Source organism: Rhododendron vialii, chromosome 4a (genome assembly GCF_030253575.1).
Source record: "Rhododendron vialii isolate Sample 1 chromosome 4a, ASM3025357v1".
NCBI classification, from domain to species: domain Eukaryota; kingdom Viridiplantae; phylum Streptophyta; class Magnoliopsida; order Ericales; family Ericaceae; genus Rhododendron; species Rhododendron vialii.
In genome coordinates, this window is record NC_080560.1 from 14,296,730 (window position 1) to 14,321,360 (window position 24,631).

Sequence of the window (24,631 nt, forward strand, 5' to 3'; positions counted from 1 at the left end):
TTTTCCATCTACCATTTCTGCTTTCTGCTTCCAAAAATGAACTTTATTGACATGGGCTTTGGAGATTGAATTAGGCTTCTCAGCGGTCTGTGTAATCTTAGCCGTCCAAAAGTGTTTTTAATGATTAGATTGTTCCTTCCAAGATGTCTTTTAAAATCCGGCCCATTAATTGCTAAGATGAACGATCGAAATGGGACTACAAGGCCTCTATGCAGTTACATTGTAGAGAATCCGGATCCTTGGAAATTAGCTAACTTCAGAGTCCAAGGCACATTAGCAGCTGTTAGATTCTCATGGATAAGAGTTGTGTTCAAAATTTCCATCACATTGCTCATCTCTTGATACTTTCTCCAGACGTAACTCAGAAAACTAGGGATTGGAATGTGAATTTTGTTTGAAATCCGAGTATTATGTTTGCCGGGTGCACCCGCCTTGTTCGGTAAGGTTTCGTTTGATAACCTGTCTAGAAATGGTCCCAGGGATTACAAATCCATAGATTTCATCCAAACCAGCGTTTAGGACTATGCCCCGTCCAATTGTGCATACCGATGCTCTAGACTATCAATGAAGGAAGAATGGTAATGTGCACATAAATTGAATTGGGTCTCTAGGCCTGCCCTCTCTGATGCCATTTGGCTTTGATTTGGGGGCTGCAGCACCATTGTTTCAGTGGTATTCTGAAAGCAGCCACTTTGTACATATTGCCAAAGGTTAGGTCTGTCTCCAATCCTCTCCCGCCTATACCCCCGATGATTGGGAACTACATAAATTCTGTTATTGTTGTTGTTGTAGGACTATGCCCTGTCCAACTGGCTCTGTAGTCCGACCCTCTTCACAGGTGGAGAGGTTCATCAAATGGCGGCCAATTGAAATGGGAAACTGCGCTAGTGCCCATGTGGTTTTACCCAAAGACTCGAGTCTCCCTCCGATCTGAAGCCGTCTATAAGTGCTCATATGACCTTACAAGAAATCCAGTGTTAAGTTTGAAATCCAATATTGTGTTTGCCGGGTGCACCAGCCTTTGTTCGGTAAGGTCCCATTTAATAACCTGCCTAGAAACGGTGGGATTAATAAGACGGTGGAATTAGGATAGGATTGATAACGATAGGGGGTAACAAGTCCATAGTCTTCATTCAAAGTTTCAAACCATCGTTTGTTTTGTTCAGGATTATGCCCAGTCTAATGGAGTCATAGTCCGACCCTCTACACCCATGAGCTTGCTAATCCTATCCCATGGATGAAGAGGGTTATCAAACTGGACCGAATTGAAACGGGAAACTACACTATAGCCCCACGTGATTTTACCCAAAGACTCAAGTCTCCCTCTGATCTGAAGCAGTCTAAAAGTGAACTCATAAACCATGGTCGTTCAGAGTTACCAGCAAATTGAATTGGACAGAGCATTATAGACGTTATGAAAACTCTCTCTCTCTCTCTCTCTCTCTCTCTCTCTCTCTCTCTCTCTCTCTCTCTCTCTCTCCATTTTGTTTTGGTTTCCATTCTTTTTGTTGCTACATTATGCTATAGTTAATTTTCTTATAGTACAGTGATTGAAGTGTGAGCAAAGGGCCCTGCTAACAAAAACCAACTACAACCTGACTGGTAAAAAAACCCACATCAGTAAATTTGGTAATCCGTACAAGAGCTATCAACTTATCTTCTGCTAAGCCCAAGAAGGCTGGAGGAGGCAACCAGCATGTGACAATCCTCTTTAGCCGTAACCAAAATGTCCTTCTCCGTTGGGGAGCCGGACAAGAGGCAGCACGGACATGGCCGGCTCTAGGCTAAGGCCCATGAGGCGCAAGCCTTAAGCCTCCTACAAATCTCCAAAAACTAGGGTTTACACTTGTTTTTAGTACCCAGTATATATGTGTTGCTATAGGGCCCATTTTTAAACCTATGAATATATTTTACATAAGGCCTAGTAAAAATAGAATGGAGGAAAAAAAAAAAAACGAAAATACAGTTGGATCACGGGACATCGGGATCTCTAATCTCTAGGAAAATTATTCGGTGTGGTGAGTGCATCATTAACATGGATGCATCTTTTGTCGGGATCGCTAATCTCTGGGAAAATTATTCGATGTAATGAGTGCATCATTAACATGGATGCATCTTTTCCCCTTAAACGATAATTCCCATTGCAAACAAACCCAACGAACTGACGAAAAAGGAATTACACGTTTAAGTGATATGATATTAAAGGCCTCATTTTCAAAGATCGTCTTCGGCCTCCAAAATCTCAGAGCCGGCCTTGAGCACGGGGGCTGCACATGAGAATCTGGCCCATATCAAGATGGGCTTGAGCCATGACTTAATTCTAAACCTAATTGTTAACCAATTGGGTTGTGTCCCATTTGGCCAAGATTAATGGGTTTTCATCTCAACTGGCAGACCAATGGTTAATAATTTCGACGCAGGTAGACACACCAATATTTTCTCCAAAACCGTAGTCCATAGATAAGCTAAAAATAAAATAACACAGAACAAAAGATGTGGTGTTAAAAACTTCAGCAATTTATGGGTTAAACAAATTAGTGTACATTCTTCCCCAAAAGTTGAGAAAAGTTTGAATCAGTAACACATAAATGAGGTAAACAAGGATATAAGCTCCCCTTTTGTTTCTAACCTTCGTGTGGTGTTTCACGTACATCAGTATTAGTCCCACCGCACAGGTCTAATGAGGATTTGAAATGAAGAAAAATACCAACAATTTACGACAGAGGCGGGCGATTATCCCCAGCTCCAGGGTCTGCCTCCTTATCTGCAAATCCAACGAATCCATGCGTGACATCCTGGAAGATTACACTATAAGCAAGAAAGTTGTTGCTAGCATTACATGGAATCAATCTCTAATCGAGTAAGGCCAATTCCTTTGCAGATGCCAGGTTCAATAATGATAGTACGATCACTCATGCTTCTTACAGTACAATCCCTCGGGGTGTTTAGCATGGAGTCCTTTGCAGAAAAGGAGCGTCTCCCATTCAAGTGTTGTGCCCATCACAAAGAAGACTCCTTCCACTGTAATCTGTTGAGACCATCAACAATTGCTTTTCTGAACTCACCGTTGCGAAGAAGGAAGGACGAGACATGCCCACCGTTAACCCATCTCACTTCTGAGCCAGGCCAAGCTCTTTGAAGCTCCAACACCGAGTGTTTTGGGATGTACCCGTCATCCTGGAATGAAAAGAAGAAACATCAGAGTTCAATTGGTTAGAAATATAAAGAAATGCCAAATCTAGTAGAGAATTGATGATAAATGGCTGGAAGCACAAGTCCTCATCTCATCTATGGAATTTAGTTAAACCGTTTGCGCAATCAATAATCACTACGTAAGGTCGGGAGAGCCATACTTAAACGAAAACTTGTGCTGGAAAAAAGGAAGCTGACAGATTTGAGCATACTTATGAAGGGATATATGAAGCCAACCCCAATTCATTGGGACTTAAGGCTCTGTTTGGTTTGGTTTGTTATATATGCATATAAGTAGGTCTCAATTGACTCCAGCATATACCAAATAGACGGCGTAAAATCCATTCACAATACAAGAATATAAATTTGATATCCACCATCAACATGGCTTAACCAGAGAGCCAAAGACTACATAGCTGAGTGAGTAGACCATGTCAGAAGATACAAGTTTATAGCACTACATTCAATGTCAAAAGAGGAAAAGGACTTAGTGTACACAATCTTAAGTCCAATCTCTTGTTTTTTTTTTATCATCGTCTAGATCTTCAGAAAAGTTTTTTTTGCTTTGGATGTGTTAGATGATGACTAACAAAATTCAAATCTAATCTGCTGGAAAACAAGAAAAGCCTAGCTTTACTTAGTAAAAAAAGAGCAAAAAGAATAGTATAAAGGTCATGAAAAAGATCTTGCCCATCATGACGTCAAATTAAAAAGCAGAAAATGACCCTCCCAAAGTCTTGTTCTTCTTAAGGAAATACCAGTGTAGTTAACAGTGAACTCACAGTGGCAGCAACGAATATGCAAGCATTGGGATTTTTTGGGATTGGAAATCGAGTGACATCTGTGAGAGATAATACATGTCGCAATCTCTCTCTCACTTCCTCGAGTGTCATTGCAGCCTTCTGCACTGCGAGATCTTCTCTTAATGCCTCCCATGCAGTGGCATGCTTTAATATCCCTTCACAAAATGCCACAACAGCAGAGTGCGGAGAAAGAAATGGGAGAGTAGCAACCGGCGTAGGGTGTAATGAACCAACCATAGCAGCATGTACTCCCCCTAATCCCATAGAAGCAAGAAGCTAAGAAAATAAAAAATACCAAAAAAAGAGAGAAGAAAGAAAACAAGGTTTCACTCGCACATATGCTGACATGATAGTGTCACAGATTTCCTATTTCTCTGTCAAGCTCTTTTCTATTTCTCTTTTCCCACATGAAAAATTGAAAACAAATATTGTATTCAAAGAAACAGTACACATATATAAGGAGGAAATCCAGGGTATCCGCATAAAGGAGAGAACAATTTTGTTCACTCTCACCTTTGGTGAGAGTTAACCTTACCTGCATTTGGTGAGGTATATCGTGGGTCTTGTTTCGATGATCAGAAGATTCAAAACTACGTTAATTTTGTAAAAAATAATTGCCTGTAAAAATGCAACTCAATTTAATATTGGAAATTAAGTAGTTGATCCAAACACTCCAATTCTGCTCCATTCCGTTCTTGACCCAATAATTGGATTTTTCGACCAAGTAATTACCGATATTCGATTAAGTTGAGTATCTCCAAACACATCATTTCTTGCAAAATGATTGATTTTGATCATTGACACAAAATTTGGAACATATCTCACTAGATGTGGGTACGGTTACCCTAACAAAAACTGAGGATGAACATAATTGCACAGCTATCCATAGAGAGATGAGAAAAGTCTAAAATAGGTAAGAAATAATCAACGCTAAATATATTATTCTGGGAAGCCCATGTGAAATGCAACTCGAAGTCCTTATGCGAGATAGAGAGAGCCTCCACTAGAGTGACAATAAAAAGTCAAGTTTACTGAACACAGCACCCAAAATCCCACATAGGCCAACAAAAGTTTGGAAAACACAATATTCCATTACGTGAACACAACTAGTCTTCTTTGGAGTTTCGTAAACTCATGTTAGAGATTGCAAGAGGATTGACGCCTAGTAAAAAGGTAAAAGTGTACCCTAAAGGCGAAAGTGTACCTTCAAATCCACTTTTTCTTTTTTGGTAAAGCAAATCCACTTATTGCTACATTTTACTTCTTGTATATAAGATCCTTGTTTCTAAAGGGCCTCTGCTTTCATATACTTCAAACCAGAAAACTGAAGATATTCATTTGATGTGAACTTTTCCTATCCTCTTTTCTCTCTTGGCTCATGAATGGTCAAGCTAAAAAATAATTTTCGTTCGATGAACTAATCTCAGTTTGGACTGAACTAAGCGCAACCAATGAAACAAGTAGTATTCTCTCATTTAGGAACGTAGTACTTAAAACGGCAATCAACAAGACCACAACCAAAGATAAGGTTTAAGTTTTACCCATGCTAAGTCCACAAACACCCATCTTGCCATACCCTTCCTCAGTGTCTAACCAATACAGAAGGCTGCGGGCCTCTTCAATGGTAGCTCTTCCTAGTAAAAGCAAGTCACTTACGCACAAGAGTTTTGCACCATGCTGAAGCATGGGACGCCTTTTTCCGTAAAAAGGACTGCAAAAGGTAGAAATCACTTTGAATCAGAAACTAACAAGATTTGCAAAGTATGCACCAAAGTTCTGCTTCCGCTTTCATGCAGCTGCCAACTTTGGGAATTCGCTCTCACCTCTCGAGAACCATTGTTGCTATGTTTTCCTTCAATAAAGGTCCTCCAAGACGCAATCTCCGCTCAAAAGTGTGGTCCCCAGTACCTGCATTAAAAGGCATACAATTTTGTTCAGATTAAAACGACTTCAACTTTTAACCATTTAAAACTGCTTTCTCTGGATAATTGACATAGGATCTCCCAGATACAGATATACCATGTCTTATCACCAATCAACATGTGAAACTTAACAACTAGAGCAATTAGCAAGGAATATCTTGTTTTAATGGTCCACAATAGTTTAGAGATGCGAAACTAACCATTAACATGTCACTAAATTCATCAATAATCAATTTCAAAGGAAGAAAGCAACATAATCAGAAAGGAAAACGAATTCTTCACTTGGTATTTGGAAAAGAATGATATTCCTTGTGCCTCTAATAAGGCTAAGTTCAAATTTACTTCCAATCAGATGTTTATCAAGCTGTAACATACCGATACAAATGGGGATTTTAGAAGGATAGCGGTTACACATAACAATCGTATATTTAGTTTTTGATATTTTGATAATAATTATTCTGTTTGGAATCATGCAATTATGAAATAGGTAGTCTAGACCATTTAGTTCTTTGATTTTGGTTGACTTGATTTTCCTTTTTCATATTTGCTGGGTCAACAAGAATTAATGGTTCTAAAAATTATATAGTTTCCTTTTTCTTTATTTCCTAGTACTTAGGGTTTCTTCTTTTATCAATTGAGTTGAAAGCCTAAGGACAATTTGGTTGAGTTTTGATATAAAGAAAAACAGAGAGCTTTATCTAAATGATGTGTGTTTGTCTGGGTATTCCTGTTTCAATACACTTCCCTGCCTCACATGCTATGCAAGGAATGAACCTCGTACTTCAAAGAGAATGATGTTTGTACAACAAACATTTTGAATGCTAGGCTATATAGCTCAACTGACAAGAGCCTTAAATCCCAACTATAATAGATAGTTACAAAATCCAAGAGTTTGTATGGCAATTATTTTCAAGGATAATCCTTACTGGCACTACATCTCAATGCACTCACCATCTACCTTTGCTAAGGCTTGGTACCAAGTGAGAAATACGATGCTGAACTTGGAAGGGGGAAAGTGATAACATACAAGAGTTCAACCAGAACTAAGTTAACATAAAGCAGTGACCATGAAAAGAAATGTTGTCAAAGCAGTGAGCACTCAGATTACCCCCAAAATGACTCTCTTCTTTTTCTCAATAAGTACCCCCAAATTCACACCAAAGCATAATTAGATCAACATATCTACATCTAAGACTGTGCAGACTTAAAGATTTATTCTTTGCCAATGTCAGATTTATTCTTTACCTCATTTTCCTCCTCAACTCAAAAAGGAAATCAGAAGACATAGGAAATTCATCATGACAATATGCAAGCTAGATTCCATTGGTACCAAAACAAACTGCTTACTAGATTTTGACGAGGCAAACAAAAATACTGCAGACAAGCTTACAAGTACATGATGAAACGTGTCAAAATTAGACTTCTTTGGGGAAAACAGACAAACACCTTATTTAGCAGGATAGAAGACTGAAATTTCCACAGCAGAGAAAAACTCAACCTTATTTCAAATGCGACCAAGCAGCAAGTGGCAACTGAATCGTGTTTGTCAATCTAAACCCAACTCTCAATAGGAATATAAGTATTATAACAATTCACCTGAATTCTCGGTAGCAGCTTGAGGTTACCATTTCAAGCTTGCATACATCAAGCGTAAGTTCAAATTAATAACCATTTACGCAACCAGAAAATTTCTTAAACGGTTAAACCAAAATATTAGCCACTGATTTATGGTATATAGAGGTATGTGTAAAAACATCTAGCAAATAAGCAGGCAAAAAAACAAAAACGAAAAACTCATTGTTCCTCCTATCACAATGCACACATGAATTAGTCCTAGTGCACCGCCGTGTAGTGCGCTTGTAGGGCAGCACACAACCGTTAATTTCATCAATCAACGGTCCAAATCAAAAATCAATTGTGACTGGTAAACCGGCCATAATTAAAAATCATATCTCAACCATTCATTGTCAAGATCGATGGCCCGTGTGTGCCATGCAGGGTCTTACATTACAGAAGTTCCCAATCCTAATCTAACCTATAATTTGCTAATCCAAAAAACCTACAGCAAAACAAACAACTTTAGACATTTTCTCTTAAAGCCTTGGACAAATAGATAGGGCCTCAAATTTTGAATACCCATGAATTGAACTATAACCAACCCTAAGTTTCAAGATTAATCAAAGCAAAAGCTACAAATTTACCTGCCAGATGAACCACACAAGCCATCTTTTCGGGTGGCACCAATTTCGGCAAAAGGAAAGCAACCCTAGCATTATGACATTCAGGGGGCAATGCACTTAGAATTTGCTCATCACAAGGAGTCCTAAAGACCCCTTCCCTTAGACAAGCAGTCTTAGTTTCCCAAACTGTGCTCCAAATGGGTTGAACCAAAGCAGGAGGCCAGTTCTGTCCTTCAACCTCAGGGAACAGCTGCTTGATCAATCTCTCCAAAAGATCAAGCTTTGTTCCACCCCATCCCCTGGAGAAAAATGGTGGGCTTATCTTTGTTCTGTGAACAAATGCACCGTACACATGGTCCAATACATAATGGAGCATCCCAATATTGACAGTGACCATATTTTGAGACAAACCCAGCAATTAGAACACCCAAAAGTGTGAAAAAAATAGAGATTTCGTTATCAATCGCTTATTGTCGAATCGAGCACAAACCCAGATTGGAATGTATGAATTGAAACAAACCCAGGAACCCAAAACTCAATAGAACAAAAATAATCGGTAACCCTAGATTGGAATGTGCGCATTACAACAAACCAAGGAATTCAATTAGCAAAACAAAACAAAACAAAAAAAAAGTGGGGGAAGAAAGATTTGGTTTTGTCAGGATTTCTATTGTATGTGTGGATGGTCAATAAAAGATTGGATTTACAGCAATAACATCAGAAGCTCAGAATTTGGGAATTGGAAGGAATAATTGGACGACCCAGAATGCAAATCAGGGAAAAAAAACAAGTCAACATAGTTGGAATTGAAAAGAAAAAAAACCACATTAGATTAGTATGCAAGGAATGTTAAAACGACTTGGGTCTGATGGGCCAAGCTGGCATGGAAAGATAGATTACGACAAGTAAATTCGCGAGAGAGAGGTTAGAGAAGATTACGAGAGAGAATCGAGGGAAGTCGATCAATGAGAGAGAGAGAGAAGAGAGAGAGACAGATGTGGAGAACAAACGTTGCGATCTCAAACGAAACTATGGGCGGATAAAGATAACTGCTTTTGACACGATGGATTGGAGTAAGGGGAGGCCCACTTTTGCCATCCGGGTTCCAAAATTCAATGATTGACAGGGTGGATCCAACTGTTCATCTCAATACGGATAGCTCAAATTGATTTTAAGCGTATATAATTCTAAATTGTTCATTGTTGGGCTAACATATGAGTCATCGATTATCAAGATAAACGGCCAAATCACCTCTCTATACCCGCTTTGCAGAGAATGCTTGACAGCAGAGCAGCCCCTATTTACGAACAATCAGCATATTCTTGGGTGCTCCCTACCTTAGCCAACCCTGTATCTAGACCTTGCTATATCCTTGCGCTTTGAATCATTGCTGTCGCAAATTTTAGTATACTTTGCAGATGTTTTAAAATTTGCACATACATATAAATTATGTGACTTAGTGCTTGACGAGCCACATTGTTGTCCAAACAAAATAAGATATGTTTGGTAGTCTTGGTTATTTACTTTACTTATTTATTTATATTATTCTTGAAAAAAAAAGATTCAAAAGTAAAATAAGCAATAATTAAGTTACTGAAACCACGATTAGGTACCTTATGATTGTGTTTACGTGATTTTTTTATCATTAACACCGGCACTGGGTCATGTCCTATGTGTTGGGTTTGGGAAACTTGATTCGGTGTTTATACAAATTTTCTATGATGCCCCAATGTGGTATTGGGGCATCATGCCCCCATTTAATCTGGGCCTTTAGATCACGTTTTGGATGAATCTCAGTCGTTGGATGAAAACCACTCCCAAAAAGTAGGGTGGTTTTGCCCATTTTTTCAGAAAAAACATCATTATACTTACCATGAACACTGGTTCTACTTACCACAGTTTATGTTGACACTTACCACAAAATATTGTATACTTACCACAACAAAAGACTACACTTTAACGTTTTTGCCCTTTCTCTCTCTAACTTGTTCTCTAGGTAGCCGGTTTTTTGCGGGAAAATAAATTTTTTTGGCGGAAAAATGTACCTTTTTGCAAGAATTTTTTTAATTATTGAAAATTTATAAGTTCACACCACTTTTGTCCTATTTACCCTATCTTTTGTCATTTTTCTAATCATTTGTGTAATAGATTATCAAATATTTGGTGAAAATATGAATTTAATAATACTTAATTTGTAAACAAATTTTTTATAAGAAATTTTCAAAACTAGATATTTAAGCCAAAAAATTGCCTTGAATTTAGATTCATGTTGTTAATATATTTCATTAAATTATTTTTAATTAAAAAGTACTTTACAAATATTATTGAGAAAATATTTATTCATCTATTGTTTTGAATAACTTACAATTAATGTTGTTAATATATTCTATTAAAATTTTACTTTGTGTTTATATGTTTCTTACAACAAATTTTAAAAAATAATAAATATAAACCATATAATTGTAATAATATCCTAATTAAATTTAAATAATTTCTTTGAAATGATGTAAGCAATCGTTTAACGTGATATTATAACAATTAGTAGTTATAATTGACATTAGACTATTCAATTAGTGATAGGGTAGCGATTAATCTCTATAATCTACTATACTAGTCAAAATCATTTGACTGAAAGCTTAATTGATTGATCATATTTAATAAGTAATGATATTGTGATGATTGAGTATTAATATACTTGGCTAAAATGAATTGGTTAATGTAAGTTAATAGTGATCAATGTTATTAGTAGAAGTAGTAGTTACCAGTAGTCTTAGTTGCAATCAATAAGTGATTGATACAATTGACTAATGTAAGAGTAACCACTAACTATTGATCTCTAATGACCCATTCAATCCGTCATTTAGTTTTATTAATCATTAAGGTATTATGTTTTAATTACAAGGTAATACAAATTAAGTAGAACTAACTAACATCACATTTATTGTGGTAGTTACCGTATTAACTACCTTCATTATGGTGCATTAGTTATGTTACATAAATTCGTACCAACCTATCATTAATGTCATACTTACCACAAATCAGGCTATTTATATCACGCCGTCTGGGTTTAGTTACCATCACAATATTCGGTTGTTCACGGTATATGTGTACATACCACAATTCTTGCTGGTACTTACGTTATGTAAAGGCTTTACTTACTTTTGAAAATGATTCACTTATTGTCAAACTTGTGAAATAAATGCTTACCTACCCCACATTAATTATATCATTAAAGATACGAAATTCCTCCTTACCTACCTTAAACTCCTTAAACTTATCCATCTGATTTTCACTTTTCCACACATATTCCTTCGTGTCTCAGGAAATGAATATTGAAGAACCTCTCTAACTTTCAAGAACAATAAATTGAAGAATTTGACCAAGTAAGTTTATCCTCATTCTGTAGTCTTTATTTAGTTGTTATTCTTAGATATTGAACATAATTTATTATTTTTAGCAATTTGTTGTTGATTTGTCAAGATAAAAATGACCATAATGTATATCAGTTGATTACCACGATATATGAAAATACTTACCACAAACTATGATCGTATTTGAGCAGATTTAGAATTATCTCTATAATGTGTTGTATTTTTACCACTATATATGAAAACACTTACCACCGATTGTGGTCGTATTTTACCAGATTCAGAGAGATGGATGACAGTTTGAAAGGGAAGAATGTAGTGATAGACATTAGTGATGGCGCTAGTGATGATGACGGACATAGCGATGATGATGGATATGGTGATGATGATGGACATAGCGATGACGACGGATATGGTGTTGATGACGGACTTGACGATTATTGGTTGGATGAATTAACGGAAGAAAATGTTTATGAAATGACATTTGATTCGGATGAGGATGGAGAAAGATTCTATAATGCATATGCCAAAGTGAAAGGCTTTAGTGTCCGAAAGGATAATATTCACAAAGACAATAAGGGTATTGTTACTTCAAGGAATTGGGTTTGCTCAAAAGAAGGATATCGAGAAGCTAAGTATATGGAAAGAGAAGATCGAAATAAAGAGCCGATGGCACTAACTAGAGTTGGATGTCCTGCTATATTTCATCTCAAATTAGATCGAAAATCAAACAAATACGTGGTTGCTAACTTTGTAAGCCTCCACAACCATAACTTGATAGGGCCTATGGGCGTGCCTTTCCTCCGCTCCCACAGGAAGGTTCGTAGTCCTGATAAAGCCTCGGCCAATACGATGCATAAAGTTGGCATTAAAATAAGTCATATTATGGATTTTGCCGCACAACAATCTGGTGGATATGACAAGGTTGGATACACACAAAAAGATCTTTATAATCATTTTACAGCTCAACGCAAAATAGAGGTTGCGGATGGGGACGCGGAAGGTGCATTAGCCTATTTATGTGCGAAAGCAGAATATGACCCCTTGTTCTATTACAAGTATGACATGGATGAGCAAAACCGGTTAAATAATATGTTTTGGAGAGATTCAACATCTCTAACAGACTACCTGTGCTTTGGAGACGTGCTACTATTTGATGCTACTTATCGAACGAATGCTTATGGGAAGCCTTTTGTGATACTAGCTGGAGTCAATAGTCACTTCCAAACTGCAATATTTGGGTGTGCATTGTTGACTGCTGAGACTGCTGAGACTTATACATGGGTATTGGAAAAGTTTCTTGATTTCATGGGCAATGAAAAAATGCTAGTGTCAGTAATGACAGATGGAGATAAGGCCATGAGGAGAGCAATAAAAACTGTGTTGCCTAATGCTCGTCATCGTTTATGCAAATAGCATTTGAAAAAGAATGTTGTGAGTAATGTCCATGTTCCCGGATTCCTGTGTGACTTTGAAAAAGGCATGTCAATGCCAACGGAAGAAGAGTTTGAAATTGCATGGACAAATCTTGTGGACAACTATAATCTTCATGAAAACAATTGGGCGATAGAGGTTTACAAAAAATGGCACCTATGGGCTGAGGGGTACTTGCGAGGTATTTTTTTTGCAGGAGCAAAAAGCACACAACGTGTTGAGGGAATGAACGCATTTATGAATTGATTCCTAAAACTATGTTTACGGCTTTTTGAATTTGTACAAGCATATGATAGGGCTCTTGCTAAACTTCGACATAATGAGGCTAAGGCACAAATAGAGAGTGAGAATAGTACTCCCATTCTTTCTACAGCCATGAAACGCATTGAATAGCATGCAGCTGATACATTTTCTCGAGCCATATTCAAGAAATTTCGTGATGAAATTAAGAAAGAGCAATCATTGTTTCGGGTGGATAAAGTTGAGATTGAAGATTTTCTGATTTACTACTTATCTCGATATCAACAGGAGGATGCAACGTGGTCAGTATACTATCAGCCAACTGAAGGCATCATGAAATGCTTTTGTTTGAAATTTGAGTCAATTGGATTCCCTTGTCGTCATATGATTTCGGTAATGAAAATGGAGCACTTGAGAGAAATTTCCTCTTATCTGATCTCACAAAGGTGGACAAAAATGGCCAAGTCCTCCTCTCTTCATGGCCGCACACCGATGCCGGAATTGGTAACACAAACGACAAGGTATGGTGCATTGTCAACTGCATGTGTCGAAATGGCTTTTTATGCTTCACACTCAACCAATGCAAATGATGAGGCAAGAGAAGAAATCGCAAGGTTGACATTCAAAATGAGAGAGCTGTATATATTAGATGTTCAAAGCAAGCAAAAAGCGACGGGAGAAGAGAACAATGTCGAGGGGACATCTATGCATTTTGGTATTGGTGATCCCATCATTATCAAGCGTAAAGGGAGCCAAAATTTGGCAAAGGACTTTATCCTAAAGGTAAGAAAATGTGGCCACTGTAGACTACCTGGTCATACGCGAACAAAATGTCCGAAATTAGTATCAAACAATATGGAGAACATCAACGAGAATGAATCAGATTTGAGCATAGTTCACCAACAATCATTTACTGGGCGGTACTCATCTACATATTATCCACAATCATTTACTGGGCGAGACTCATCTGCATATTACCCACAATCATTCACTGCCAATGGTTGTGAATCTAGTGTCGAACCTAATTTGGTAAGTCTCTTATTATGTAGTCATTTAATAGACTAATATCCATTTGTCCATTCACTAATTATTATAACTTTTAAACTATACAGGCTGCTGGATGGTCAACAAATCCAAATAGTGTTCAGGCTCAAATCCTAGACAGCAACTCTGGAGGATGGTCAACAATTCCTGGCAACGGTTTTGAAGGGTAAATGTAATCGCATGCAGTTTGAAAATGTAGTATGCAGTTTGAAAATGTAATCGTAACCTTTGTTTCATGGAACGTCTTTCATTTGTAATCGTAAAAACATCCAGTATTCGTGGAAACAATGTCCAGTTTTTAGTTATAAACATCTTTCATTCGTGGTAAGTAGGTTCTTTGTCATGATAAGTACCTTCAGTAGAGTTTTTTTCCTTCCAAAATCTGTGGTAAAAATATCCAATTTTAGTTATGTATATCCTGTATTCGTGGTAAGTATATTCTTTTTCATGGTAAGTACCTCCAGACACTATTTTTTCCTTCCAAAATCTGTGGTAATATTTTTCCCTTTCAAAATCTGTGGTAAGAATGTCCAGCTTTAGTTAAGTACATCCTATATTCGTGGTAAGTATGTTCTTTTTCATGGTAAGTACCTCCGGTCACTATTTTTCCTTCCAAAATCTGTGATAATATTTTTTCCTTTCAAAATCTGTGGTAAGAATGTCCAGTTTTAGTTAAGTAAATCTGTGGTAATATTTTTTCTTTTTCATGGTAAGTACCTCCAGTCATGAACATTAGCTGCCATCTTTCGTAATTTCTTTGATGAAGCATTCAATTTAGCTTCCTCCTTACCTTTTTCCTTGTTTGTCTTTAGAGGAGATGTCATTTGATCCGATAATGCATTTTCAGTGCATTTTGCCTTCTTAGTTTTAAAATGTCCTTTGACATCGGGTTCCTCCAAGGCAGATGGAGTGTCTTTCTTGTTAATGCCTCCATTAGTCATAGAATATTTACGCTTACGATCTTTCTCATGCATAGCGGCCAATGTCTCTTCTAATAGGCTCGACATTCTCTCTACCATACTAGTTAGATTTTTAACCTGGTCATTCTCCATTGATTTATCATGGTCAACCTCCCTTCCTTGATTCATCATTCTCTCTCTTGCCAACTCCATCTTCAATAATGACTTTGACCTATTATAAGAAATGGGAAAGAACCATCTCTCATTGCATCAACTACAATCGAACAGCATCAAAACAAACAGTAGCAACACAACAGTCAAAACAACTTCAGCAGTAACAACAGAACTGTTGGACTGCACTCAAGCTCAAGTGCTGCACATAACATCTTGACAGGTAAATGGCAACCACATGAGATTATTCAGTCCCATTCCACATGACATGCACATTTCTAGAACTGATCCTCATGGAAAAATAGCAATATAATAGTATAAGTAGCCAAAAAACACCAACAGTAGGTAGCTGCTACCACTTCAACACCAGTCAGCAGCAGCAAATAGTAAATAGCAGCACCAAGAAGCAATAGTAGCTGCAAAAAGGATTCATCATTGGTCAATAACAGCTACACATTACCTTTTCACCTTTTCGTTTTCTTGTCTTATTGAACCAGCAAGCTTTCTCCCTTATGTCTTTATCTCCCCAAGCTGAGAGGCGGGGTGAAGGTCGCATACCACATTGGGAAGTGAAATATTCAGCTGGCGTGCAATGTTCTAAGTAAAACAACTGTGGGAAAATCAAAGATTGACATACATAATCAATTCAATATTCAAAAAAACTTTGACTTAATAAACAAAGTTAAGAGATGTACCATTAGGAACAATAGACATCCCCGAATCACTTTGCGTCCTTTCTGATACTTTTGAATGCCTTCGGCTAAAAACTTAAGAACAAATTGGCTCCAGTCCAACTCCCTTACAGAGGACAAGTCCTTTAATGCATGGAGAAAACGCTTATTGACTCCAAATTCTGATGTTGGACATAGAATAGTCCCCATTATGTACAACACAAATGAAACCTTGAAGTCATCGTCGTCCTTTTTGTTGTTCATCAAATAATTGTGTAAATGATCAAAAGATATAGAACCTTGGTCACCTACTTTATGCCTCAAACACAATTCATGAATTTTGGTATATTCCCCTTCAAGGATCACCCTCTGGCCACCACATGGCAATCCTAAAATGTGGTTCACATCTAGTGGTGTATTTATGCAGTCCTTGCCATGCACATGCAAGCAAAGAGACACAGGATCGAAATGTCGTACCAACCACTCACAAAGAGATCGATCTAACTTCGTACATTTCAATTATAAGATACCTCCAAACCCCATCGCTTTTACACTCTCTACTTGAAGCGGATCAAGTTTTTGCATCCTATCATAAGCCTCCTTAAGTTGAGTCCTTGAAATAAAGGTGTTCTAAACACAAAATCAACAACTCTAATCAATTTCACGAGAGCAATAAAAACTGAAAAGCATATGAATGAACATAGATACTATTACCACCTTCGGACCCTTTGGAAGATCAAGCTTAATTTTGTGCTCTTTGTATTTCTCAGAACTCCTGATAGATTTTTTCTTGTACTTTCACTTAGCATGGTCTCCTAAAGTTTTCCACTTTTCAGAAATTTCCTCTATTGACTACAATTATTGAAAGAGTACAAATTCTAGCTTGAGAAGTTCAAAATCCATGTAAGTGTAAACACCCATATAGCAAAAATTAAATAGTTACCATTGGCTTTGACGAATCAGCATCCTTCAACTTGCATTGTTCTTGGCTACAACCAACAAATTACAAATCAAACTACAATATCACAAATCTATGTCATTGCATTAACAGATTCACAAAGTTGCAAAAAGACATACTAGAAAAATATCCATAGATTACGAGGGTGCTTCGGAACTTCATTACGGCATTCTTCATCAATTTCTTTCAACTCTTCATTACAGCTATCTACTGCTACCACATTCCCCTTAGTTTTCTTTTTTGGTGGAGCCATAACACTACAAAACAATACAAAACATTGCACAAAAAATATAAAACTGTAAAAGAGAGTTATGGGATAATAAATTAGTGCTCTGTTTTTTTGTTTTTTTGTCTCTTGTGGTTGGAATTGATATACTTTGTGCTGCTTTTGGATGTTATCTCCATTTGGTGTAGAATATCCAAATTTCTGCTGTCAATTTAAGTTCTCTCAATTGCCCCTATTATTCTCAGAGGGGAGATAGATTTGGTAAATTAAATCGTCTGCTGCGTCAAACTTCGGTAGTCTTGTTTGTGTAATTGGATTAGATTGCTGCGAAATTTGTATGGTTACGGATTCTGACAAGTGGGTTGCAAAGGGAAATCAAAAGGGATTTTTGTTGAAGGTGATTGTGACAGAGCCTTCTACAGAACATAGTGAAGGGTCTGACTGTTTGGGTGGTTTGGAGTGCTTACTGAATATCATCCGGGCCCTGCGGATGGGGTCCTACTTGTCTTTTGAAAGCAGGAGCCCTCTCCCCGGTTCCCCGATGGGGATTAGGAAGAGGCCTAAGGGCTCCAAAAGGAGGCCTGGTGGCTCGAGAAATTCCTCATTTGAATACAGGAAGGAAGAATAGTTGCATACAATTCTCGGTTGAACCTTCTTAAATGGTCCACTGAAGTTGCTTCACTCTTTTACACAGCAAGGCAAGAAAAGATGGGGACCAACCAAGATGCTAAATGCCCCAAAAGTTTTATTTTCACAAAACCTTAAATCTGTCCTGATTTTCACAAAACCCTAAATCTTTCCCCATTTTTCCAAGCAACCCATGTGAAACCCTCCACAGAGAGGAGGGGGGGGGGGGGGGGGGGGGGGGGGGGGGGGGGGGGGTGGTTTCGCAACCCACACTGTGTGTGCGCGTGTTTTGGCGAGAAAGAGGGAGAGGGCAAGTACCTCAAGTGATGCTGTGGAGAAGCGTCCGAAAATGTTGTGGAGGAGTTGGTGTGGAGGGACTGCTATGGCGGAGGACAGGAGGAAGAGAACATAGCCATGGCGTGCGTCCTGCTCGGGCGTGAGAAGAAGAGAAGACGCAGAAGATAGAAAGAGTGTGAGAGGAGTAACCGGTTTAGAAGGTTAAGAGGAAAGAGAGGGGGGATGGATCAAGGGCTGAGATTGGATAAGAAAATCCAACGGTTTAAAAACAAAGGGGGGCATGATGCCCCAAAACCGGATTGGGGCATGGGAGCCGGATGCGTGTTTATATGCCCAGTCAAGTTACAGGGGACCAGGGGTAGAGCTCTAGAAGCCTAGATGTGGATATTGGGGCAATTGTACGATGTAAGCCTTAGGTTATAAGAGCATCCACAGTGGTATAATCAAAATTAAAATGTTGTTAAGTTTAGCAACATTTGCTCAAAAAAGAGCTCACAGTGGAATAATCAAATTTAGCAACTTCTTAGCAACTCATCAAATTTTGACCATTGGATAATCAAAATTAACAACTTTTTGCCAATAATCAAATTTAGTTGTTCCTACATTTCCTCAATCAAGTACAACATCATAACACAAAAACCTTATCTCTCTTCCATTTTCAACATATTTCTAAAAAAAATACTTTTAAAAGAAGTTTCTATTTTTTTGCAAAAACTGTTTTTTTATTAAAACTGTTTTTCCCAAAACTTTTTTTTTTGGCAAAAACAGTTCTTTTTTTATTGAATTTTTTTTTCAAAAACTGTTCTTTTAAAAAAAAATTCAAAAACTATTCTTTTATTCGAAAACTATTTTTTTTTAAAACTTTTTCACGAAAAGTTTTTTTTTTAAATCAAAGTTTTCAAAAAACTATTTTCTCTTTTTCTAATAATCTGTTTTTATTAGTTTGAAACCTATTTTAAAAAAATTATTTTCTATGTTCACAATTTTTTGATTTTTATAAATTGAAAAGATGATGTGGCAAATTTTGGTTATTCAAATTTGATTGTATCATTGTGGACCTCTACATTGCTAACCTTAGCAACCCCTTAAATACATAACCAAAAGATGATGTGACAACTTTTGATTATTGACTTTTAGTTATTCCACTGTGGATGCTCTAAATATACATGATTCAAGCAACAGTTGTAACTTGACACCATTCTTCCAATACATAGTAAAAATTGGTGTGAGCCGTTGATATAATCAACTACACAATTTGTGTCCCGTGCTCTTTGTTTCTTTCTTGATTGTTCTTCACAGTTTATGCGTTGATTTGACCGATTTTCCAACACTATGCCCTCTAAATAAATACTCTTTATGAAGTTAGATTCAAGAGGAATGATATCCGCATTTTTCTTTCATATATATTGAGACGGTTCCGTGGACAATCAATTAAACACCTAAAATAACATCATAAATTTCAATCTCATAGTTCTACATCAAATTTTTGTGATCCGAACCGTTCATTATGTGCAGAATGTGATTTTAATGATGCTCGCGAGAAATTAGCAAAAAATATGACCGGAAAGTGCTTGTTTTAAGTAGTTTTTAATTGAACCGTTCATCAAATCTAAACTAAAAACTGCTCAGATCAAGCCCTTTCTGGTCTTTTTTTACTGATTTTTCACGAGTACCCTTAAAATCACGTTCTGATCATATTGAGCGACTCAGATCATTAAAATTTGATCGAAAACTATGAGGTATTTTTTTAGGTGTCTAATTAGTTGTTCCCGGAACCGTCTAGTATATATATATATATAGTATGTGTGTGTGTGTGTGTGTGTTTGTGGGCAGCGTGCCCTTGAAATTTCCGGATTCCAAAATGCAAGGGCCCAGATCGAGGGAGCGCGAGCGGGGAAGCGAGCGCTCGCGAAAATACAGAGTCGCCACTCGGGTTTGAAGGTCCAACACCCAAGGAACCGTATTTCGAAGCACTTGTCGTGCTGTTTGATTTGAAAAAGTTAAGGAACCAGTCCGTCATAACCATATCTGGGTTTGGGAGCCAGGTTACGAGAGGGGAAGGGTTTTATGGCACCCCTCTCGCCCAATTCGGAGATCGGTCTCTACTTAGGCATTTGCGAAAATATTTGTTTGCGATTCTGTTTCATTAATCAATTTTTAGCCAATTAGGACGGGGGAATAGTTAATCGGAGATTAAAACTGTAACATGTTTGCAGGATGTGATGGATATATCATGGATGGATGGAACGTTTTAAATAAACAAATAAAAAGCGGGATAAAAACCAACGCTTATGATCGAAATACCAAAACAGGGCTTTGTATGAGATTAACATACGCGGTGGCCAACTTGCATGCGTGGATTAACCTGCATGCAAATGAACCATCGCTCGATAGTCTCATACACTCGCGCGAGTGTTGATACTTCACAAGCAGCTTGACTTTTATCCCCTTCTGGGCTCTGGAAGGACCAGTGCTCACCCAGGTGCAAACCACGCAGTTTATGTATGTGCTTTGAAAGTAAATAATATTACAACAGATGAAAATATTACGAAAACACGACCCCGAAACAGTGGGGGTGACTAAACCGAGGCCAAGGCCAAGCTGCCCATGCAAGGGCAGTCCCTGAAAATCAGAGAACCATCGCGCGAGGGAGTGAGACACGCGCGCGATCGTTCTGACTGGACTTCCAGGAATTGCTTTGCATGCTTAGGGCTCTGAGACATGTTCAAGAGCTTCCCAAGGGCATTCCGAACCAAGTGAAGTTGTAGACTAAGCTAAACTATGATTTTTAACATGCAAAGCAGTGAGCTAATACCTTAAAAGGACTTGAAAGTGACTATGAACATGACAAGAAACTTAAAGACCAGCGTCCCTTCCCCACATGGTCCAATCTCGTGCAGACAGAACTGTCGCGCGAGTTAGGGAGACCATCGCGCGAGGGAGTGCTTAGCAACGGCTCTTGAAACCTTGCTAGCTTTATGACCAGAACTGGTATTGATTACCAGCCTTGACCCTGCCAGCCCCCCTCAGGGGTTCGAACAGTAAGCAGAAAGGTATCATACCTTTGCTTAAGTGTCTCAAAAATGGCTTGAATGAGGTGATGTGGCTTGGACTGTGATTATGTGGGAATGGGTGTAGTATGGAATGCTTGTGCTTGTATTTGCCTCTTCTTCCTTGAGAATTTTTTGGTGACCCTTCAAGATGAAGCATGGGGGGGGGGGGGGGGGTGGTACTTATAGAAGGAGATGATGGTTGGTGGCTAGGCAAGGCTGGTCACAATTACTTGGTGGAGAAGTGGGGTGCCAAAGGTGATGGGAGAATGGGGTAGAAGTGGTGCAAGGGGAGCCCCCCAGAACGCTGTTCAGTCGACGAAACGGGGTTACATAGGCCTGTAGCCCCCTGATCACTACACAATCCGGGTGAAAATGACAGGTGTTGACCATCGCGCGAGACAGTGAGTCCATCGCGCGAGTGTCAAGCTAAACCCCGCGAGGGTCAACAGTCAAAACTTTGACTTTGACCGCCACCTGGCCAGTGAATCATCGCCCGAGGGACCCAGTATGTCGCGCGATGGTCAACCCCAAGGCCCAATTTTTGGTTCACGGGTTTCAGGGTTAAGGATGGGCTCCACGTATACCAAACTCAAGCCATTTCATTTTCTCAAAACTGCTTTTGACCTGATTCATCATCGGGGAAACAAGAAACCGAAAAACAAAGTAAAACGATCGGAAAATCAGATTGGGGTGTCTACAGTGTTCATTTCTTTAAGTGCTTTTCTCATACGCTAGTGTGTAATTATCAGAAATAGTTTATTCACCTTAGGTCCCCACATATTTGATAAGTGTCATTTTCGTTCTCAATTGCACAAATTTAGTCCTTGATCTAGAATTCTAGCCCAAACGTCGATTATTTTGGCCGTAAAAATAGGGGCTTGTTAAATTAACCTTTCAATCCTTAAAGTATGTCATACAATGTGGTCCCTAATTTAAATATTACAAATACACTAATAGATACTCTCTCCGTTCCAAAATGAGTGACATTTTGGAGAAAACGTGTCATTCAATTACTTATATCTTTCAATATGAATGTTATAAAAATATGTAATATGGATCTTGTTTGATAGATTTTAATTAGTTCTATTAAACAAAGTTTTCAAAATCACATAAACTTCATAAATCGAAAAATATAAGTATTTTAAAATGACACGAAATTTCAAAAATGTCACTTATTTTGGAATAAAGAGAGTAGTATATAACAATATTAGGGTCACTATTACTTATTATTAACCCACTCCTCTCCCTATGCCACCTACATCAAACCAACAACATATTCATTAATAGAACTAATTAAAATTTATTAAACAAGATCTATATTACATATTTTTTAACATTCATATTAAAAGATATAAACAATTGAAAATAACACATTTTCCCCAAAATGTCACTCATTTTGGAATAGAGAGAGTAGTATATAACATATTAGGGCCACTATTACTTATTACCAACCCACTCCTCTCCCTACGCCACCTACATCAAACCAACAACATATTCACATTGGCACCCATCACCCACAACAGCTATCAATCCCTCTTTTTTCCTCTCTTTAACTTCTTTTGTTACCCTCCCCACCACCATTAGCCCCAAACCCACCATTGTCGGTTGTCTATTCTCCCAACTTCCACCACCATCAAGGGCGGACATATTAAGGGCACGTGACCTCACTCCTAATTTTATTTTCCCTAATATATGTTTTTAAATTAGAATGTAAATTCCAACCACCTTTGGTGGAAAACTTGGATTTCGCACCACCACCAATTGTGGGCCCCACCGTGCTTATATTATAGTAATATGAACCGTTCATCTTGTAGGGCTCGCAAAGTAGTACATCTTCATGAAAAATCAGATTTATCGGACATGGATAGGTATATAAAAAATTGAAGTTTGATTTAAAAAATTGACGGTAAATAAATTTAAAGTTAAACTATCCATAGCTGTCTATTTTATAAACTAAGATTTAATTTTTAATATACCTATCGATATCTGATAAATATGATTTTTTGCGTGAATGTATTACTATGCGGGCCTTATAAGATGAACGGTTCAGATTACTAAAAAAATTACACAGCAGGGCTCGTAATTCGTGGTGGAAAAATCATGCATGATGGGAACCATGGGGTTTCCACCTAAGGTGGGAAAAAAAAAATTCTTTAAATTATCATGCAAGTGTCTCCTTAAATTAAAATATATTGTCTGCGTTCTTATGGACTTAACTTAAACTTAACTTAAATCTGAAAATCGTCTTTGTTTGAATTTTTTTTCGCATTTGTTAGTTTTGCGCCAAAATTTTGATGGCTATTGATTCATCTCGATGAGAGGAATCCGAAAAGTAAATTTTTTTTACTTTTACCCAAATATTTTGATAAATAACCACTTTTTTAGAGCAAAAAGTGACTTTTTACGCTAAAAAGTAATTATTACTCAAAATACTTGGGTAAAAAGTGATTTTTTTTTTTACTTTTTTGATTCGTGTCGTCAAGACGAATCAATAACCCACAAAAGTTTGGCGCAAAACTAACAAATGCGAAGAAAATTCAATCACTTTTTGCTCTAAAAAGTGGTCATTTCTCAAAATACTTAGGTAAAAGTAAAGAAATTTTATTTTTTCGATTCCTCTTGTCGAGATAAATCAATAGCCGTCAAAATTTAGACACAAAACTAATAAATTCGAAAAAAATTCAAATAAGGATAATTTTCAGATTTAAGTTAAGTCTATAAGAAACGTTAGGTACGGAATTTAATATTATATGACTCACAATCAAAACAATCGTTAGTGATTCTCACAAGAGAGATTCCTGTATCATGGAGAGACCTTCACCTTTTTTTCTCTCTTTTTTTTTAATCTCCATTTATATCTAAAGAGAGACCTTCAATTTACTGTCTCTCTTCCCAGATTATTTTGAGGATTTTTACCCTTTTCGCAAGAAAAGTGACTTCTTTTTTTTTTGAGGGATGGCAAGAAAAGTGACTTACAGTTTTAGTAAAATGGGAAATTTGTAATAATCTATCTATACTACTTCTTTTAAATGTACGAAGGCGTTTCCTACATTTTGTTTTCCACAAATGCCCCAAGCATTTATAATTAATACATGTCTTATCCTACACCTGTTTCCAACAGACACAATACAACACAATTGGCAATACAACGGCTGCAACGAAACGATACAAAACAACGAACCAAAAATACCCCTTCAAACTACTAGGAATAACTGAGCCACCCCAATTAAAAATAGCGCTTCCCTTCTCATCATCTTCCGCCCGTTTTCCATTTGGCTGCTTGTGCACCATCTCCAAAAACGAAGCAACGCACCTCTCCCTCTCCTCCAAACCGAAGCAGTGGATATGGCTCTCCCACCAACGCCTCAGAATCACTTCTAATGCCCCCCTTGCGAGATCAATCAAAATTTCTTCGTCCACCATTGCCCATCGCTCAGAATCGCTTCATGCTTCAACCTTTTCTCTTTTTTTGGTGCAACGGAAATTCGCTTCAACCTTTTCACAGGGTAAGCAATCCCTAAATGTCAATACAATACTTCGTTAGAT

At 37.7% G+C, this 24,631-nt stretch overlaps 3 protein-coding genes and 1 non-coding gene across 8 annotated transcripts; 2 read left to right on the forward strand and 2 right to left on the reverse strand.

Moving 5' to 3' along the window:
- The first annotated feature begins 562 nt into the window (after positions 1-562).
- On the forward strand, positions 563-666 carry LOC131324952 (small nucleolar RNA snoR100). Its single transcript, XR_009199533.1, has one exon. It is a non-coding gene; the product is annotated as a small nucleolar RNA snoR100 (small nucleolar RNA).
- A 1,830-nt stretch (positions 667-2,496) lies between these two features.
- LOC131322534 (uncharacterized) lies at positions 2,497-9,146 on the reverse strand. 2 transcript variants are annotated; one of them, XR_009198872.1, is made up of 6 exons: positions 8,119-9,146; positions 5,819-5,903; positions 5,537-5,706; positions 3,975-4,249; positions 2,926-3,177; positions 2,497-2,764 (listed from the first exon to the last, which is right to left on the reverse strand). XR_009198872.1 is itself a non-coding variant. In XM_058353885.1 (5 exons), the coding sequence occupies exons 1-5, from the start codon at positions 8,492-8,494 to the stop codon at positions 3,001-3,003; spliced, it is 1,083 nt and encodes a 360-aa protein (XP_058209868.1). In that variant the 5' UTR covers positions 8,495-9,146; the 3' UTR covers positions 2,497-3,000. The 2 variants fall into 2 exon arrangements, 1 of the variants encoding a protein (XP_058209868.1); XM_058353885.1 differs by having other exon boundaries at positions 2,497-3,177.
- A 2,238-nt stretch (positions 9,147-11,384) lies between these two features.
- Positions 11,385-12,881, forward strand: LOC131323710 (protein FAR1-RELATED SEQUENCE 5-like). The gene is made up of 2 exons (XM_058355556.1): positions 11,385-11,480; positions 11,744-12,881. Exon 2 carries the CDS (start codon positions 11,754-11,756, stop codon positions 12,879-12,881), a length of 1,128 nt encoding a protein of 375 aa, XP_058211539.1. The 5' UTR covers positions 11,385-11,480; positions 11,744-11,753.
- A 2,031-nt stretch (positions 12,882-14,912) lies between these two features.
- On the reverse strand, positions 14,913-18,182 carry LOC131322535 (uncharacterized). Of its 4 annotated transcripts, XM_058353887.1 has the most exons (6): positions 18,054-18,182; positions 17,002-17,139; positions 16,868-16,913; positions 15,949-16,068; positions 15,714-15,863; positions 14,913-15,314 (listed from the first exon to the last, which is right to left on the reverse strand). In XM_058353887.1, the coding sequence occupies exons 2-6, from the start codon at positions 17,133-17,135 to the stop codon at positions 15,249-15,251; spliced, it is 516 nt and encodes a 171-aa protein (XP_058209870.1). In that variant the 5' UTR covers positions 17,136-17,139; positions 18,054-18,182; the 3' UTR covers positions 14,913-15,248. The 4 variants fall into 4 exon arrangements, with proteins under 4 accessions (XP_058209870.1, XP_058209871.1, XP_058209872.1 ...); XM_058353888.1 differs by having other exon boundaries at positions 15,949-16,776; positions 16,868-17,139; XM_058353889.1 differs by lacking the exons at positions 17,002-17,139; positions 18,054-18,182 and adding an exon at positions 16,642-16,776 and having other exon boundaries at positions 15,949-16,554; positions 16,868-16,918.
- Between the last annotated feature and the right edge of the window lie 6,449 nt (positions 18,183-24,631).